This window comes from Ambystoma mexicanum, chromosome 12 (assembly GCF_040938575.1).
Source record: "Ambystoma mexicanum isolate Mex_15411 chromosome 12, UKY_AmexF1_1, whole genome shotgun sequence".
NCBI lineage: Eukaryota > Metazoa > Chordata > Amphibia > Caudata > Ambystomatidae > Ambystoma > Ambystoma mexicanum.
Window position 1 is genome coordinate 636,317,085 of NC_090936.1, and position 18,944 is coordinate 636,336,028.

The 18,944-nt window shown below is 42.7% G+C and overlaps 1 protein-coding gene across 1 annotated transcript in view; it reads right to left on the reverse strand.

The window, feature by feature from the left end:
- Positions 1–18,944, reverse strand: part of IQUB (IQ motif and ubiquitin domain containing) — a 548,499-nt gene that overhangs the window by 270,444 nt on the left and 259,111 nt on the right. Inside the window, exon 7 of the mRNA XM_069629104.1 lies at positions 12,855–13,065. Within this exon, the coding sequence (XP_069485205.1) occupies positions 12,855–13,065 (211 nt within the window). The remainder of the gene's footprint in view (positions 1–12,854; positions 13,066–18,944) is intronic.

Here is an 18,944-nt window from a genome sequence, read left to right on the forward strand (position 1 = left end):
TTTGTGCAATGCACCTGCCGCCTTTCAGTACTTTATGAATGATGTTCTTCGGGAACTTATCGACGTCTGTGTCATTGTTTATATTGACGACATCCTGGTGTACTCCTCTTCAGAATCCGATCACAGAAAACATGTTAGGGCAGTTCTTGAGAAATTGCGCCAGCACAGACTTTTTGCAAAGCTGGAAAAATGCGTTTTTCATACCACAGAAGTGGAGTTTCTCGGATTTATCATGACACCTCAAGGAGTCCGAATGGACTCGCGAAAGGTGGACGCCATCCTCAAATGGCCATCTCCTAGCTCGGTGAAGGGAGTTCAGAGCATGCTCGGCTTCGCCAATTTCTATCGAAGATTCATCCCGGAATTTTCCCGAACAGTCCAACCCATCACAGCTCTCCTAAAGAAAAACAAACGCTTTGAATGGACTCTTGAGGCCGAACAAGCCTTTCAGGACCTGAAAACCAAATTCACCTCTGCACCTACATTGATGCACCCGCACCCAGATCTCCCTTACATTGTGGAAACCGATGCATCCAGTTCGGCCATGGGAGCTGTCCTGTCGCAAAGAGTCCCAGAAACTAACCAACTACACCCTGTGGCCTTTTGGTCCGGGAAATTTTCTCCTCCTGAAATCAACTACGCAATTACCGACAAAGAGTTACTGGCTATTAAATCTGCTTTCAAGGCTTGGCGTCACTACCTTCTCGGGGCAAGACACACCATCACCGTAATTACAGACCACAGAAATTTACAGTATTTAAAGACGGCCAAGGCTCAATCTTCACGACAACTCCGATGGGCTCTATTCTTTGCGGAATTTGATTTTGTAATTACCTATCGCCCTGGCTGCAAGAATGGTAAAGCGGACGCCTTATCCCGGATTGGCATGGAAGAACCCAATTCGAGTTTAGAACCTGTGCCAATCATACCAGACCAAAGAATCTTAGGTCTAACTTCATTGCAAACTATTGAGGACATCCAAACGCAAGTAAAACAACTTCTAGACTCTTCAGCCTAACTGGAATGGAGTCAAAAGGGTCCTCATTACACCGTTAAGGATGACTTACCCTACTTCCAGGAGCGGTTGTTTCTGCCTAGTAAAGAATTGCAGGAACTTGTTATTGCCCATCATCATGAATCATTAATGGAAGGACACCCTGGTATCGCTAAAACGGAGGAAAAAATCAAACACCACTTCTGGTGGCCTTCTTGGAGAAAAGACAAAGTCTTTTGTTTTGTCTTGCGGAATTTGCGCCCAAAACAAGGGTCAAAAGAAAAGGCCAGCCGGCCTACTTCAACCCTTTGATATTCCACCGGCACCATGGCACACCTTGTCAATGGTCTTTATAACTGACCTGCCTCCTTGTGCTGGTTACAACACTATCCTTGTAATTGTGGATCTATTCTCCAAAATGGCCCACTTTATCCCTTTAAAAGGTTTGCCTTCAGCTTCCACCTTGGCCAAGGAATTTCTGGAGAATATAGTTCGCATACATGGTTTCCCTTCCATGTTAGTCTCAGATCGTGGAAGTCAATTTATCTCCCATTTTTGGAAGAAGTGTTGCCAACTAGCAAAAATAGATGTGCGGCTATCCACTAGCCACCACCCCCAGACCGACAGACAAACCGAGAGAACCAATCAGACTCTCGAGCAATATCCTCGGTGCATGTTACACCAATCCGAGTTAAATTGGAAAGACATCCTTTGGATCGCAGAATATGCATACAACAATTCAGCGCATTCTGGAACCGGACAAACTCTTTTTTATACTTTGTATGGTCACCATCCTCAGACCTCTGATCTAGATCCACCTCTGACCCTGGAAATGCCCGCAGTAAATTATCTGCATTCCACAATAACCCAAGCCTTCAAAGAAGCTGCAACTCATTTACAGCAAGCCAAGAGAAAGTATAAAGAAAACGCTGATTTGCACCGAAGTAAAACTCCTCCTTACCAAGTAGGAGATCAGGTATGGCTAGCAACGAAACATTTACCCCTCAAGGGCCCGCAAACTTTCAATCCCAGATTCATAGGACCTTATCCCATCAAGGCTATAATCAATCCCGTGGCCTTTAAACTGGATTTACCGTCTAACATGCGTATTCATCCAGTTTTTCATGCATCACTTTTGAAGCCAGTACAACCAGGGACCCGACTGTCCAAGCCTCCAGACCCAGTTCAAATTGAAGGGGAATTAGAATTCGAAGTTAAAGACATTTTAGACTCCAAGGTGTTAAAGTCCAAACTCTTCTATCTTGTTGACTGGAAGGGATATGGACCTCAGGAGAGATCGTGGGAGCCTAGTAACCATGTTCACGCACCTCGATTAATACAAAGGTTCCACCAGAGATTTCCGAACAAGCCAAAACCCCCGGAGGGAACAACCTTGGGAGGGGCCTTGAGGAGGGGTGGGGGGGTACTGTCATGATGCCTACCTCCAAGGAGCCAGATCGGACCCAGCAACCCCAGAGGCAGGCATCATTTCCCCCAGGGAAGTGCCAGCAGGCCCAAGCTGGGGCCCTTTGGACACAGTCCTGGCGTCTTAGGCGCCAGGCTCATGTTGGACCCCTGTGCTGGCGCCTTAGGCGCCAGGCTCATAAAGCTAGACATGTGTTCAAGTGTTTTAAGGTGCACTTACCTGATGCAGACCATGCTGCTACATCCAGGCCCTCTTGAGGCCTGAATGGAACTACTTTACCTGTGGACCTACTTTCCCCTGGGTGTGGTCGGGGAAGGATACATACCTGATCGGTGGAAGGATACATACCTGGAACTTCTTCCAAAGCTATTTAAACCACGCCCGATCAGCAACTCACGCTTCGCGTTGTTCCGCTCCTCGCAGCTGGACGCTCACCGTGTCAGCTCCTGCATCTGGACTTCAGCCACGCCCGTCAGCATCCTGGGTCACCTGCTAAGAGAGAATTGGAGTGAAAGAAGACCTTACCTGCTAAAGCTGCATCACGGAGACTTCACACCGACGATCCTGAAAGGGAAGACATCATTTTAAAAGCATTTCGCTTCGATCGCTGCAGCGCTGCATTTCACTCACCTTTCCTGGGCACCTCCATCTTCAGCAGCGATCATCCGGATCCGCAGCCACTTCCCAGAGCCTAGAGAGAAAAAGACAAGAACACAAGATGAGAGGAGGAAGGAAATAGGAAAAGCTCAGTTTCCTTCTAAGACTTACCTGTTGGGTCATTCCCATTTCATTTCGGGTCCTGCCGCTTCCTGGCATTCCGGACCCCGGCCCCTATGGGGAAAAAAGACAAATACATTGAATGAGTGAATGCAAAGACATTACCCGAACGCTCATCCAGAACTTACCTGTCATTTACTGGAACTGCACGTTTCACTTCGGGTCGGCGCCATATCTCCGGCATTCCGAACCCCGGCCCCTAAGGGGAAAAAAGACATAAGCGATTAACGCTTGCTGCAATAAGACTATGAACATTATTATAAGGCTTGAACTTTTGAACTTGCTACAGAACTCTTACAGCACCTTACCTGAATAGTCAAGCTTATTTGAACTCCCATCAAACTTCAATCCAGTGAAGTAACTGGGTTTCAACGCGCCCCTGCATCAGAAGCAGGATGGAGAACTCATCCTTCCAGACCCTAAGGTGAGACTTCACGGGGAATCGAGGAAGGGTATCGTGGAGGGCTGGAAGGGAGTGGGAGGCTTGAGCATTATTCCGTCAGTAGGTAATACTCCCTTTTCAAGCACAGGGGAATATTCCTGCGAGCCAGTGAGTCCATCTTCAGAGTCCTGCGCTTCACCATAGAAGAAGCATCAGCACTCGAAGCCAGACCTGCGCCTCCGTGGGAAGCAGGTGAGCGTGACAAAGACACCGACCTCGGCGTCGACGGAACCTTCGTCGACGGGGTCGACGGAACCTTCGAAGAAGGTTTTGAGGTCATAGATTTACTCGAGGGTTCGAGAGGCGCTCGAGAAGCTTCCTTCGCCGGGTACTGCGACTCGCGGCGTTTTTGACCTTCGGGTCTTTCGACCAGAGCATCGCTCTCAGCAGTCTTCGAGGGGGTCGAGGCCGCTTTCTCGAAGACGCTCATCATATTTTTGCAGAATTCCTCCCATTCAGCCCGGAAACTATGTTTCGTGGGGCAAGGGATTCTCTTTGGAGAAACAGAGGAAGAGGAGGACGAAAAAGGGGATCTTCGACGTCTCCTCTTCGAGTGCTTCGATCTCGAGGAGTGATGGGACCCACTCCGAGACCTGGAGCGCGAATGGTGACGAGGAGACGAATGTCTCGACTTCGTCAAAGAAGAAGAAGCTTTTAAAGTCTTACCTTTCTCCAGCTTCCCCCTACGCTCCTTCAGGGCCTTAGCTGTCATGGACATACAGTCCTCGCAATCCGAACAATGGTGTTCAGCTCCCAAACACCACAGAAAAACTCTGTGAGGGTCAGTCAGCAACATCTTTTTCCCACAATCTCGGCATTATTTGAAGCCGGATCGAGGAGTTGTCGGTTCCGACGAGGAAGCCACCGAGTAGGGATCGAATATCTCGAGGTAAATAGGATTAAATTGACAAAACTGAGCAACGGTATTCCAAGGCAAGGAGTAAGCGCGGAAAAACGGAACTGAGCAACGGACGCTGTGCCCAGCCTTTATAGGCAGGATGACGTCGACATCGATACGGCGGCTGTCGAGGGACATCGACTCGGCTGACGTCGACGCGCAGCGCCCTCTAGAGAAAATATTTCCGAGGCCAGCAGAGCTGGAAGGAGATATCTAAGATAAGGAATACGTCGGAGGACACAATCCCTTCGAAATATGCTTTTCATTCTAGGATATGTGCAATTTACTCTAAGATAGTATGTGCTTCATTATGTCATGTATACTTTTGAGCCCCCTTATATTTCCTCTCTTTGCCTGCTGCTTCTTGAAGGCCACAGGATTGATTTCTGACCTGCACCACAGGCTAAGTCAATTTACACATGTATTTTGTATCTCATTTGTAGAGATTTGAGTTTAGCTGTGTTGGAAATTCATACATTGCACATCTATCGCTGGTCATCTCTTTCAATTCTTCCAGCCAGACGCGTGTTCTCCCAGGCATGAATTAAAAGTGCATTTATAAATGTGAAGGGTAACCACTGCCTGATTAGAGAAACAATCATGTATGAGAAATGCTGTTTCCAGCACCAGGTGGTGATTTCTGAAGCGATATGATTGAGCTCAGTGAAGAAGGGTGAGAAGTAAAGTGGATTCTGTACGCTTGACAAGAAGAAGAGAAGTATGTGGCCAAGTCCCATATTTTGGGGCTGATAGGGCTGGGCAGACCATGGGGGGTGGGTGCCACCACACACTTTTCATTTAGGGCTCAGAGGAGGTAAACAAAGAATCCCCATGCTACCAGCCTGTTACATGCTCTGGAAGAAATACCTTAACCCTGATTCCCAGGGGATCCCAAGATAGGGGGAACAGAGTGAAGGACCCCAGTCACTGTAAGAGGGGGGCCATCTAGTGAAGGCGCCACTTAGTGTACATGGAGAGACAGAGTGATATTTTAACAACCCTCTGCCCCCCCAAACTATCCTATAAACCCTCTGAATCATACAATGGGAGGAGTTCATCCCTTTTCATGCCTAACTCTTGAATAAAAGGTCTCCATCATTTTCACAATCCAGGTTTATTACTATGCCTTCCTTTACCCTACAGTGAGATTCCCGTTTAGGATTCTTGGTCCCTTAAATCCTGAATGGATAACTGGACTTATGTGGAACATTATCAGTCTCAGGAAACAATATGCATTCCAGTACACCCGTAGGCTGTGAGGACTTGCTGCAAATAACTGAAGGTTTGCTGAAAGCCAGCAGTGAGAAAGAGACAGCAAGGGCAGTGGGACCCACCTTGTGTTGGAAGAATGCAGATTTCTGAAGCGGTATCCCAGTAACAATTAAATTATGGTTTGTTTAGCAGAAAGCAGCAGGACAAATGCTGGCTCTTTATCCATGACCTGGGAAAGAGTGCTTGCTGGCAGGTAATAATTAGAGAAGCACTTAACAGCTACGCAGTGAACCAGTGATACAAAGATGGCAAGTATGTGAGACTCAATGTGGCAGGCGAATCTCTTCAAGTTTTGGTTCACAGATCCCCCCATGATGTGCCGACTAATCCAACACAAAGAGAAAGAAAAGCTTGACTATCAAACTATCTGTGCTTGCGTGTTGGACTGCACAGCAGAGTGTGGTCAAGGGTTCACATACCCTGGAGGCAGGTCCACAAGAGTATACAAATGCTTGGTGTTCATGCTGCGTGAGGCAGTTTGTGACAGAAAGGTGGTGACGTACCTCAGTGGCAAGGGGGAGAGTGATGAGAAGCAAGCAGGAGGGCAGGGCAAAAGCAAGTGTAGTGGGAGAAAGAAAACCAGGAGAGGAAGCACAATGCGGAGAAGGACATAAAGGAGTCGAAAGTGAAAAGACCTGTAGAGGGGTTGGGGAGAAGGGAGAAAGGAAGGTGACAGTAACAGCAGAGGAGGGAGAGGAAGGAGCGAGAAGGGCAGATGAGGGTAGAAAGGCATCAGACTTGTACACCGAAAAATGTTAGAAATAAAGTATTGAAGGCGAAGAAGGAAAAGAATGAAAGAGATAAAAGGGTAAGGGGCAGAAATAACCAGACAAAGTGGAGAGAGAAGAAAGAATGGAAGCCGGTTAGAAGGAAGGAACATTTGGAAAGACGGAGGTTGGGAGAGAAGAAAGGAATAGGAGTGGAGAAGGATAAGAAAGACACACGACCTGGAGAGAAAGAGGAGTGGAGAGAGGGAAGAAGCCTGATACCAGCCTATTGATAGGGGAGGGAGATGCAAAAAGAGAAACAAGAAGTAGTCGCCAAGGCTGAGAGAAACAAACAGAAACAACTGAGAAAACTATGTGGCATGCACAATTTAGACTCAGAGATTCGTAGACTTTATAAACAGAGTATTTGTCAAAAATATAGGAACTATCTGAAGCCGTTAAGGCTACATCTGCATCTTAGAGATAGTCAGGTCACAATGAAGCTGTTGAATAATGCTAATGGCTCTAGATTTTGGGAGTTGACCAACACAATTCTGAGTAAGAAACATTACCCAGACTCCTGTACTATTTCTGAGGTAACTTGGGCGATATGTTACTATGAGCATTTTGCTAAGAAGGAAGATGACCCCCCTGTGTACTTTGACAATGGCAGACATAACTTGATTCAAGGTTTTCATTGGACCAGAGAGGACATGTACAAAATAATAAAGAAAATTAAAGCTTCTAGGGTGGCTGGACCAGATCGCCTTGCACCGATCATCTTTAAATCTGATTCGCAACTATGGTCTTATATCTTATGTGATGAATCAGCACTGATTAATCCCATAAACCAGACCTGAGACCCTTCTCATGTGGCCAGGGAAAAGCAGATGCTTTCTGATCCTGACCCCGGGGGTGGTGTTATGCAGAAGGATCACATGGGGGAAACAGGTCAGAAAGACTGGGAAACCCCCCTTCTTTAACTTTCATCCCCAATCCCACACTTCTAATGGCTTATTGCCAAGTAGATGAAAATAAAAGATCTAATTCTAGTAGTTGGGACTATGAGTTCCATAATCCCCTAAGTACTGGGACGAGGAAGAGGGCTCAAGAGCAATGCTGCGGGAGTAGTCACCCTTTTAAGCCTAATGAGCCACACCTGAGGGAAGCAAAGAGGCTTAAAAGGCCCCCTTACGTGCAGGCCAAGGGAAGCAGATGGAGCTGTAGTCGCAGTAGTAGCTGAAACAGTGCACAGTGTTTGCAATCTAAGCACAAGTGTGTGAGACGAAGGAACTCCAGGATTTTGATCAAACAGATTTCAGCTGCATATCCGGAGAGAGTCCGGTTCCCCCAAAACCTGAAATGCAAAGGTTGCACAGCAGAAGGCGTGAAGGAAGACTGCTTTTCCACATGTGAACCTGACTGCAGAGATTGCGCAGCAGGAATAGTTCTGAAGACCATGGCTGGAGAGTGTTGTGTCGCTGAGGGCCCCAGGAGCGAGAGGAGCTCCTTGACTATGTGGCGTGAAGCAGTCCAAGCCCTGCAGCATTCGAAGGGAGGAAAACAGAAGCCAGTGAGAGTTACAAAGGCAAGCAACTGTATCCAAGTAAAAGCACTTGCGTGCAAGTAAAAGCTATATCCAAGCAACCGTTGGTTGTCAGACAATGAAACGTCTGAAAAGTAGCGCTTGTGCATAAGCGAACATTATCCAGTTCACTTGTATAAGAGTAAAACATTTTGAACTTGTTGATTGAATACTAAAATTCTTGAATACAGACGAAAGAACGGTTGCCTGTGTCTAAAAGAGATTCCAAGGTAAAGGCTAACCTGAGAATCAATTGTGAAACAGCAGAAAACAATGTGGCACTGAAGTTAATCGAATGCATAAACTAATTGTGAGTTCAGAGGACAAGCATTGTCCAAGCCAAGAATAACACGAGCATTGCACAAGCCAAGAATAACACAAGCATTACCCAAGCCAAGAGTGAAGCGAGTATTTCCCAAATCCAAAGAGGGGTGAAAGCATTGGCAGAGCATAGAGGTGGTCAGAGAGTGTCTAAATCCAAGCGAGACTAACAACATGGCATGCAGTCAAACTACTTTGGTTGGCAGAGAACCAGGAGGTGAATGCAAGGCTATAAGAAGGTGAGGTTTGTTGATGGTAATTGTTCCTTAAAGGTTGGTGTAACTCACATTTTCAAAGCCATAAGGAAAAGGTGCAATGATATCCTTATGGATATTTTGGATGTTGATGCGACAGAAAGACAAGAGTGGCAAAGAGGCTGCCCCTCTGAAAGGTTGATTTTCAGAGGAAGAGTGCTTGCCTAAATGAAGGTGCTCAGGAGCACCAATGTGAATGTTGTCTTTTCTGTAAACTTGCTACAAGTAACAAAGTTGTAAACTATTTAAGCAGTGGTTAAAACTTTTGGTTGTCAGTAGATTTGAAACTTCAAAGTCCATTTGAAGGTGGAACACCATGGGGTAGGAGAGTAGACCTGCATGGTGAATCCAAGCAGAAGTTGACCTTGCATGAGAATTACCCAGGTAGAAGCAGTCGTGCTGTGAAGTCATCACTGTACTGAATAATGTTATGAAGAGAGATTTAAAGAGTGCTGCCAAGGAGTTGTTTTCTTTTGCCTTGTCAAGCGTTGTGGTTTTAGCGAATCTGACAAAGAACTGCATTTTTTCTTTGACATTTCTAAGTTGTGGTAAAGCATTGTGGCCCAGAACATCATTGATGCTATTTGATGAAGTGGAAGTTATTACTGAAGGAAGGACAGAATTCTTTCTGTTGGTTGAACATTGAGCTGACAAGAAACTGAATTGAAACTTTATTGTAAACCTGGATTTCCTTGTTTCTTTATGTTGAACATTGGACATGAATCTAACTAGAAACCTGGGGAAGGGGTGCTCACCCAGGTTACAAAGAGACTGCGAACATATAATGGTGTTAATAGTTGTTGTGAATTTCCATATATTTTCTTGTGTATTTTATGCTAAACTGTGACGCCCAGATATCCTTTGTTAGAGTGTTTCCTTTTGTTTTTGATAGGCAGGGAACTCCTCGTCAGAGTAGGGATAGTGAAGCGTCTGTTGAAACGTATGATTTAATAAAGTCATATTTGGAAACATCATTCAAATGCTGTCCGCCTTACATTTCTGAGCCCTCACACTTATTTGCTATGTTCTTTGAGATACTGGAACCTCTGGTCCTTGCCTCGTCCTGGAGCACGTCTTACATAATATCAATTTTTTAAAAGGGGGATCGCTAGTTACCACCTAACTACAGACCTAAAGCCATTTCATATTCCTCTAATAAGCTATTTAAATACTAAGCCTTCTCTCACGCTTCCAAATTGGCTTCAGGAAAGCTCTTTGAACATTTTTAAATGGTGCCATTATTAGCCATTTGTTTTTTCAGATTGTTTTAGTGGTGTCTTTTTTTTCTCTCATACATGAGGTACCGAGTATTTCACGCTGTGCATTTTGAATGCTGCAACCGTCTGGATTTATACTCAGGCGAAAGCCAGATTGTTGCATCTTTCAAAATGCACAGCGTAAAAAACTCAGTACCTCATGTATGAGAGAAGAAAGACACCAGTAAAACATTCTGTGCACTAAAAGGGACCACTAAAAAGTCCAAAATCTGAAAAACATCTTGCCAAGTCACAAGGTGAGAGCTTTCTGAATTGCACGCTGTTAAAGTAAAGAAAAGTCTTGGCTGTACCACAACAAACATAAAAAGGAACTACATTTGTTAGAGTTCCATATTTTTTTAAGACAGTCCTGAAGAAAGTGGCACCATTTATATAGCCACTGAAACCGGTAGACATACACGTAGTGATGGTCAGGGAACGACTACCACATACTGCGCTGCACTAGACGAGGAGAGCGGTTGATATATTGCTCCCTTTGCTGGTCGGTCTTCTAAGTTTTTTTAAGTGGATTACTACATTTTAATTAGGTTTAGATACCAAGAGTATTGGCTAATACAGTGATGGAATTCCATAAATACTTAGCTAGGTGATCGACATCCTCCTTTTAATTTTAATTAAAACAATTTATTTTTTCAATCGAACGTTTTGCAAATGAGATGTGGACAGCTATTTTTGGAACTTGCCACTTTGTAATAAAAAGCAAAAGGACCTTTGGTGTAGGGTTGAAACAACAAGTATTTTTCTTTCTCTTTTTCTATCCACTCTTTGAACGGTGGCTCAACAATGCAGACTAAGGATATTACCAACCGAGGTAGGGAAAGATAGAACCTTCCCTGTCCTGTTTTGGTGTGCCTAGTACAACCAGATTCAAAGAATACCCCAGGGCCCAGTATGCCTGTACAGCGATCTTACTCTAATTGTTTCTGCTTCTTTATTTTGCTATAATACAGTGAGGTTACTAAATGTGTATTCTTCCTTTATCGTGTTGGGTTTATCTGCCCATCATTTCATGTTAACACTTTGGAAAACAAAACAACTAATCTTGATCCCCTAGTGCCCTAACCGATGGAATGGTCCTCTGGAAGACCAAGTGCCAGTCCAGACAATGACACAGTGACAGAGCAACCATTCAGCTATGTAAGAAAGAACAGGTGTCAGGGATACTTTAACCCCACAGACTGTTGATGACTTTTTCATTTTACTGACGCAAGGCAGGCACAAAGGCACAAAGGATGGATTACAGTCCCTAAGCAAGCTAGGATTGCTCATCGTTTTGTTTCTTGGATTATTCCCCTATTTTGCAACCAGTTCACCCAAAGCCTTGGCCTACTGTATTTGTAAAAATAACCCTTTTGAGCCTGAGTACCAGAGTCCTTTGTTGTCAGTTGATCCTCCCATCATGACAGGTGACAAATATCTTAACCAAGGAAATTATATTTTGCCTGGATGCAGCTCATTCAATGGTTCAAGAGTGTCCTGGCCCAAGTTAACCGTGTTGATCAAAATATCTGCCCAAACATATATGTCACAAGTTAAAATGCCCAGCTTCCTTCCAGCCTGTTTTCTTTAAGTATTCCTCAAAGGCACAATTATTGTGTAGAGAGACCACTATGTACCTGTGCTTCACCTATTGTTCTGTCATCTTTGGTTCCAATGATACAGACCGTCTAATGAAGTTGGTGTCTCGAAAAATATTGCAAAGCTAATAATATTCCAGGCATACATATTTTCTTCAAGTGTGAGACTATGAAATCCAGCATCAGGAAAGGATCCCTACAACAATCTAAATGATTAGGTGCGAGAATAAAAGACAGTGACCCTGGAAACCTGATGCACAAATTCCTATTTCCTTTAAGTGCTAGCCAATATGAACCAAACTTATTGAAATCAACATGAGTTGTCATATAGGGTGGACAAAATACTATGACAGACAAAATAATATGACGGTCTAGACAATCTTTTTAGTATTCATGGGATAGGCCTCATATTCCTCAAAGTGTGCACCAGCACTTGGGATACATAAGGCAGTCTAAATTGCAGTAGAGCATTCGGCAGGTTGACCCAAGTAGCCATTAGTAGGGCAGGAGTAAACTCTGAAGGAACCTATCTCAATGTACTACATCCTCTTTGGAAGGGGGAGGAAGACTTTGGCTACTGACCTTTGAACTTGCACCTATATCTTAAAAATTATAAAAGCTAGAAGCTTAGCTGTCTTCAGCAAAGAGAAGGAGCCTGACAATAAAAATCTCAAATCTCACTGAAATAGTATATTCAGGATTTCAGGGAAGGAAAACTAGAGGGAGAACAAAGTGGGCCATGTAACTCTTGCCCAAGATCCTGGATACCAGACCCAATGGGTGTGAATGACCAAAAAGGGCCCTAGGGTACAGAGTAATGTGCCATCTCAGTCAATACTGGTGGGAGGACTTTAGACTTTGCTTTTTAGATTAAGAGGTGTAAAGACACAACACAATTTAAAAATAAAAATGTATATATTTTCATGTGCTTGGTAGAAGGGATCTTGCTTACAAAAAAAGAGAAAAACCTCAGTGTAATAGCTAGCAGAGCTAAGCATAGGGTGCAGTAGTACCTATAACACAAATCTAGTGCTTAACAGTAACTGGAAAGCAGGAATTGGGGTTGGTCTAAAGTGATGAAAACAATTGTGTGTGTGAAGACAGCATGCAGAAGTATGCCCATCACTGGCCCAGCTCACTCCTCATCTTTTTCATATTTTAAGCCCTTTTCTGTATTTCTGGTGGAATAATTGACCTGTTAGGATGCAAGTGTAGTTACAGATTTCATTGCAGCATAGCCATTTGGAACATGGCAACAGGAACAAAAACATAAACAACACATATGATGCACTTGTAAATATAGTCAACATAGCCATTAACATACTTTCTAAGGTGTGGTACAAAATCTCAAAATCTTCCCTTGTTTTCGGATTCATTCTTCGATCGTGCTCTCTTTTCAGTCTTTCTTCTCTCTCTTTCATTTTTCTTATCTCTTCTTGACATTCCCACTCCATCCTCAGTAATTTTGCACTTCGCAATTCATCTACTTTCCGTTTAGCACTGAGCCTTCTGTAATATTTCTGTATCACTATCACCTAAAAGGAAAGCATGGGGCAGTTAGGATTTGCTTTACAGTCATACTGTTCGTATTCCACTCGTGCTGAAATCAGAAAAAAGATGTTTGAGCTAGGAGTCCTACATTTAATAAAACCATATAAAGAAAGATTTAAGAGACCATCTTGTTTTTTCTTAACTTTTCCTGGAAGCAACTGCAGGCTTGGTAAAAGTTGTTACTCTTTCAAACTAGAATGCCAGTAAATAACACAGTGAGGACAAGGACGGAGAAGCAGGTGACTTGCAAGATCTGCATATAAGAAATTGATGAATAGACCATCTTGCTTTTTTTAGTCTTTCAAAAAGGATCTGCTGGCTTGGAAATAGTTGGAAAAAAAAACAATATAAGGTCAAAGAAAGACATTCAGGTAACTCACAAGGAAGAAATACATTCAGTAGTTTGTCAACAGTTTGTGGTAAAAACAAAACATGGATTCTTCAACATTAAGGGATAATAACTATAAATCAGCATATGCCTCTCTGTGTGCATCAGTTCAAAGTACAGCATACATCCAAAAAGCCAATGTAGTTGGTCTGGCTCTGTAAATGTAGAGAGAAAGTTATTTCTGTAAAACTCACATAAGATAAAAAAAAAAAACAGTTTACTAACTACATGTGCAAAGCTAGATCTATTGGACTTTGCCATTGCTTATTGTTGTGGAGTTGCCGTTGAAAAGAATATTTGCACCCGGGGAAGGGCGCTGAGCCAATCAGGCGGATGGAACAGCAGGCGAGAATACACATTCTCTGCCTGCTGTTTCCAGCCACCCAAAGCCTCCCCTTGGTGGCAGCATTTTTTTTTTTTATGTGGGGAGGCAACAGGGAACTTCTCCCTGTTGCCTGCCCACTCCAATCCACACCCCCAAACCAAGCCATACAGCTTTCCCACCACTCCCTCCCCCACTTACTCGCAGAACCGGAGCTTTGTGCTCTGGTCCCGGCGCTCCTCCCATCTCCCGGCCACCGAAATGGAATTTATTTTCTTCCCCTTAGGAGATTGTTGCCGCTTGCACAGCCAATCTCCTGAGGGGGGGGGGCATTGTTATCCCCAGATAGACCTTGGGTTTGGTTTACATAAACCTTCTTCCCAGATAAACTGGCTTCGCTCGGTAATACCTGGGCTTGGGCAGGCATCGGTTAAAGGCCATGTCTAACCCCCACAGCAGGGGTGAAAGTCATATTCAACAGTACCATTTCACAATAACTGCCAGATTCAGAAGCTCCATTCTTATTTATTATAATTTCCCAGACCAGCACCTATCATGCATGCTCCAGAAACCACTCCGTTTATATCAGCGACCCAAAATACCTAAAGAAATGTCCCCCCACACTACCTACATACCTTCCAGAGGCCTGTATTTGGCCAGGCTGCAAAACATAAAATTCAAATGTTAACAATTTTCGGGCAAAGCACAAACGGTATGGGAACCTAAGCTGTGGATTACCCTCAAACCAACCCACCCACCTCTCTCTTTAAAAAGACACTGAACCAGAACTGTCCAGAGAGGACTTTTTACTAATTACTGTTTGCCGTGTTGAATGAGTAAAGCTGTTCTTGGTCAGAATCTAACGACACCCATTCTCTGAGCCGATTTCTCCTTCTCATGGCCCCTCTAGAATGGTCTTTTGCACTTATGCAAATTGTTCATCAATACATCTCAACAACTCTTTACATGGCAAGCTTGTAACCTTTGATTCCACTGTGTCGATGCCAGTCAGTAACCAGTAAATTATCCTCTGCAAAAACCTGGCCCGACAGTACCTTTCATTACAGTTTTATGAATGTCCTTCTGCTTTATTTAGTATTTATTTTTACATTTATGTGACTTTGGTTTACATAAACCTTTTCCCATTACAATACAGTACGAGTGTCCATTGGAAAAGAAAGACAATTATTAAAACGAAAGAAGGAAAAATACATTATTTACAACAATTCCTGCATTATACAAAGATACAGCAAACTGAAAAAATATTATATTTTATATAATTATACTCCATTCCTAAAACATCCTATAAATAGTTTATAACCGATGTACCTAAAGATATCAGACTTCCACAAATCATACAATTCCAATGTTTGAGGTCGATAGTTTCCCATTGCTGCCCATAAAATGATGAAAGTGCCTGGTGCGTTTCTCATACAGCTGTGCACAGAACATCAATACATGTTCCAAAGTTGCTACCTCATTCCTATTTTCACAAAATCTGCAAATTCTTAAATGTCAATTTTTGTGTGACTACCAGTGATTTCCTGGGTTGAAAAGAGATTTAATCTAAATCTTAAGAAATTAGTTCTCCACTGTCTATTGGGCGACTTACTAAGGTAAAGTGGAATTTTACCCACACCTTTCTCAATACACTGCATAATATGAATAAAGTATAGTTCCTTACGCAATTTTTTGTCATAATCCAGTCCATACACTGGCGTTTCTTTTTTGCTGGACTGGCCAATACTTTTTTTTCATAAGTACATGCAGGTTAGAGCACAAGGAGCAAGGGCGAGGGCCAATTATTTTACCATAGAGAAGTACAGCCTTCCAATCAACATGCCATTGGAGAGATGTGAGGCCCAATTCAAAGCAAATAACTGATATTGAGGCTCCTTTAGGTACATGTAAGATATTTTTCCAAATCCAACTCTCCACTTTCTCTCATTCTACCTTTGGTGCAATTGCTTCCACTCTATATGTAAACGAAGGCACTATTTTCCCGTTGTAAAAAGGTGGTCTGGATAATATCGAATTATGACCATATGTGGAGTCCATTTTTTTATTTGAGAGGCAAAAATGCAGGCCCTGACCATTATTAATTCTTCTAAAGATTAGAATTTTTGTCTAATGATACAACCCAAATATTTGTAACGGGGACTGTTTCCATCAGAGTGTTGTTTATATGGCATTTACATGTGTATTTCTTGCTCCTAGGTTTTAAAATTAAAGATTTTTGATTTTGAGGGATTCATATCCAAATCCAATCTCCTCATGTAATTCTTTAACATGGTTAACAGTCATTGAAGTCCAACTGGTGTTTGGTGTAGTAACACTGTCATCTACATAGGCCAAATGACGAATGTGGAGGTCTGCCAATTTCGGCAGAAAAGAACAGCAGTTGCTGAATGTTCTCCCCAAATCTGCTATCTATAAGTTAAAAAAGAAAGGGGGGAGGGGACAAGATCGTTAATTTGTTGCCTTGATTGCAAGGTGTGATGTTTGTGTTGTGTGAGAACCAACAATAAAATAAAAATTAAACATTTGAAAAAAAGAAAAAAAAGAAAGGGGAGCAACACACAGCCCTCTATGAGTCTACGGTGGGTTCTGATGTCTTCAGAAAGGGAACCCCTCGAATCCAGATGGACTTTAACATTGGTGGCCGAGTGTAAATATTTCAGAACGCTAATTATGAGTTTTGGGCAACCCATCTCGTTCAATTTACTCCAAAGTTTGGCCTGGTTCACCTCTTCAATGATCTGGATTAGAACTATGAAGGCCAGGACAGTCAGCTGCTTCAAACTGCACAATGTAATTACTGATAGAAGAAATGCATTTAAGGCAGGATCTAATATCTGCCTGCCGCCTGATTGGTTACCATTTCTGACTTCACTTAGTTCTATCCAGAATTCCAAATTCTTCTTTACAATTGCCGAAAATATTTCACTAGAAGAGTGCAGAAGGGCAATGGGTCTAGAGTCGGAAGGTTGATCTCTATCACCCTTCTTATAGATGGGCACTAAAATGGAGCTCACCGTACATCGAAGGAATGATCTGAGATTGAAGTATAAAGGTAATAGTTTATAAAGTATTCAGGACCAGAGAGTGGGGTTACCCTTATGAATTACTCCCATCCAATCCATCTGGATCTGCCACTTGTGATGGATTTGCTCTTCTGATTAGATGGAATATATCTTCCTTATCAAAAGACATAGACCAATTGGCGTTCTCTTAAATTATCAATTCAACATTGGGGAGCTCAACACAGCGAAGATTTTAGTGAAGTGCTATGTCCACAAAGTTCCCTCTCTAAGTTTCATTTGGACTAGACATTGGAAAGAAGCCTCTCTAATAATAATTTGCCAAATGAAATTTGCCAACCGGTTAATGTGTTTTAAGGACAATGTTGGTAAAAACACAGAGTGTCAATGAACCTGTGGGATTCTAATGTTTCTTTGATTTTATCTCTAAATTTTTTTTAAACGTCTGTTATAAGTGAACTGGATAAGAAAATGTAAAAACTATATGTTGATATGAATTTGCATGTACTTGAAATTTCTATTTTTTTCATTTATGTTTTAACAGTGATATGTGTGTTAAATGATTTTGTTTTCTTGTATATTTTAAGATTTGTTTCTCCTTTATGTTGTGTAAGGTTTTTTGCAAGCCATATATGCAACAATAAAAAAAATCTTTAAAAAAGGAATTTGATTTAGCAGGATTAATGACCCTTAGCATTAGTCTTTGGAGCATGATACTTTTATGGGACGTGTGATGAATCGAGGCAATTCGTCCCTTCTCCCCAAGGATGTTGACTGTGCTCCGCAATGCCCTCCCTAAGTGTAGAAGCAGTGGGAGCTCACCGGGGGAGGCTCCCTCTTAGGGGACCTGGACTTCCGTTCCAGTGAGGAACTCCCTCAACCATGTCAGATGATAGCAGACATGCAACTATCTAATATCCAAAATTGATTCAAGCCCCGAGACTTTGTTGAAGACAAAGATATTTTATGTCATCACCAACAAGCAAAGGAAAATGTCTCTTTAAATAAAAATCCCCAATCAACTCGGACGAGGAGTTTGAAAAGAGAGTGCAGGCCGAATGAGGCTGAGGGAGAAGAATGCCCCCTGGGAGTGCAAAAGCTGGAGGAGGTGGAGCTAGAGAGAGCCGCGGAGTCCACAATGTTCAGAAGTCCTCTGAATAAAGGAAACAAATGCTGGAAGATCAGTGTATTACAAAGGGTCAGTAAAGCGAGGCAGACCACTTTTGAATGATTGTTCAAAATATGTCATTTTATTAAATCACAAATGTAATTAAATGCCTCACTATCCCTACTCTGACGAGGATTTTCCTGCCTATCAAAACTAAAAGGAAACACTCTAACACAGGATGTCTGGCCCTCACGCTTAAACATCAAATACACAAAGAAAATATACGGCAATTCAAATAACATCAACAATGATATTCACAGTTTCTTGATAACCTCTTAGTAACCTTGGTGAGCTCCCCTTCCACAGGATTCAAGGAAAATTCAGCGACAATGTGCAACAAAAAGAAACAAGGAAATCCATGTATGTAATAGAGTCTCGATTTAGTTCTTAATGTCTTCAGTGTCAAAGTAAAGTTTGTTAAGCATAATTCCAATAATAGAAAAGCTTTTCTTCTTGTTGAAATAAGGACTTTCCACTTCCTCAAAATAGCATCAATGTTATTCCCAGCTACAATGCTTTGCTACAACTTCCAGTTGTCCAAGAAGAATTATCACAGTTCAAAAGTGTTAGGGAGAATTCTCTAGAATGGCTAATTTCCCTTACCTGTTGAGTGCCTCAGCAGCTTTGCTGGATTTCTAGGGTTTAATACTTTTACCTGGTAAGAGTGTGAGCCTTTCTTCCCACTCTTACATGTGTTTTGCTGTGTGTTGTACATTTTTTGCTCGTGGGCTATGGAGTCTCACCCACTCCATAGGCATCATCATTTTACTGTGTGTCACACAGAACCTTCAGTGCAGTGACACAGGGTTGTCTTTTCAGACTTCCCACTTTAAACTCCATTTTCTGGGACTGACTACTGTCTCCCAGAACATGTAAAGTTGCCATTGACTTTACTAGTCTTTTAAATGTACAGACCCAGTACAACCTATCTTCCAATAGAGTAC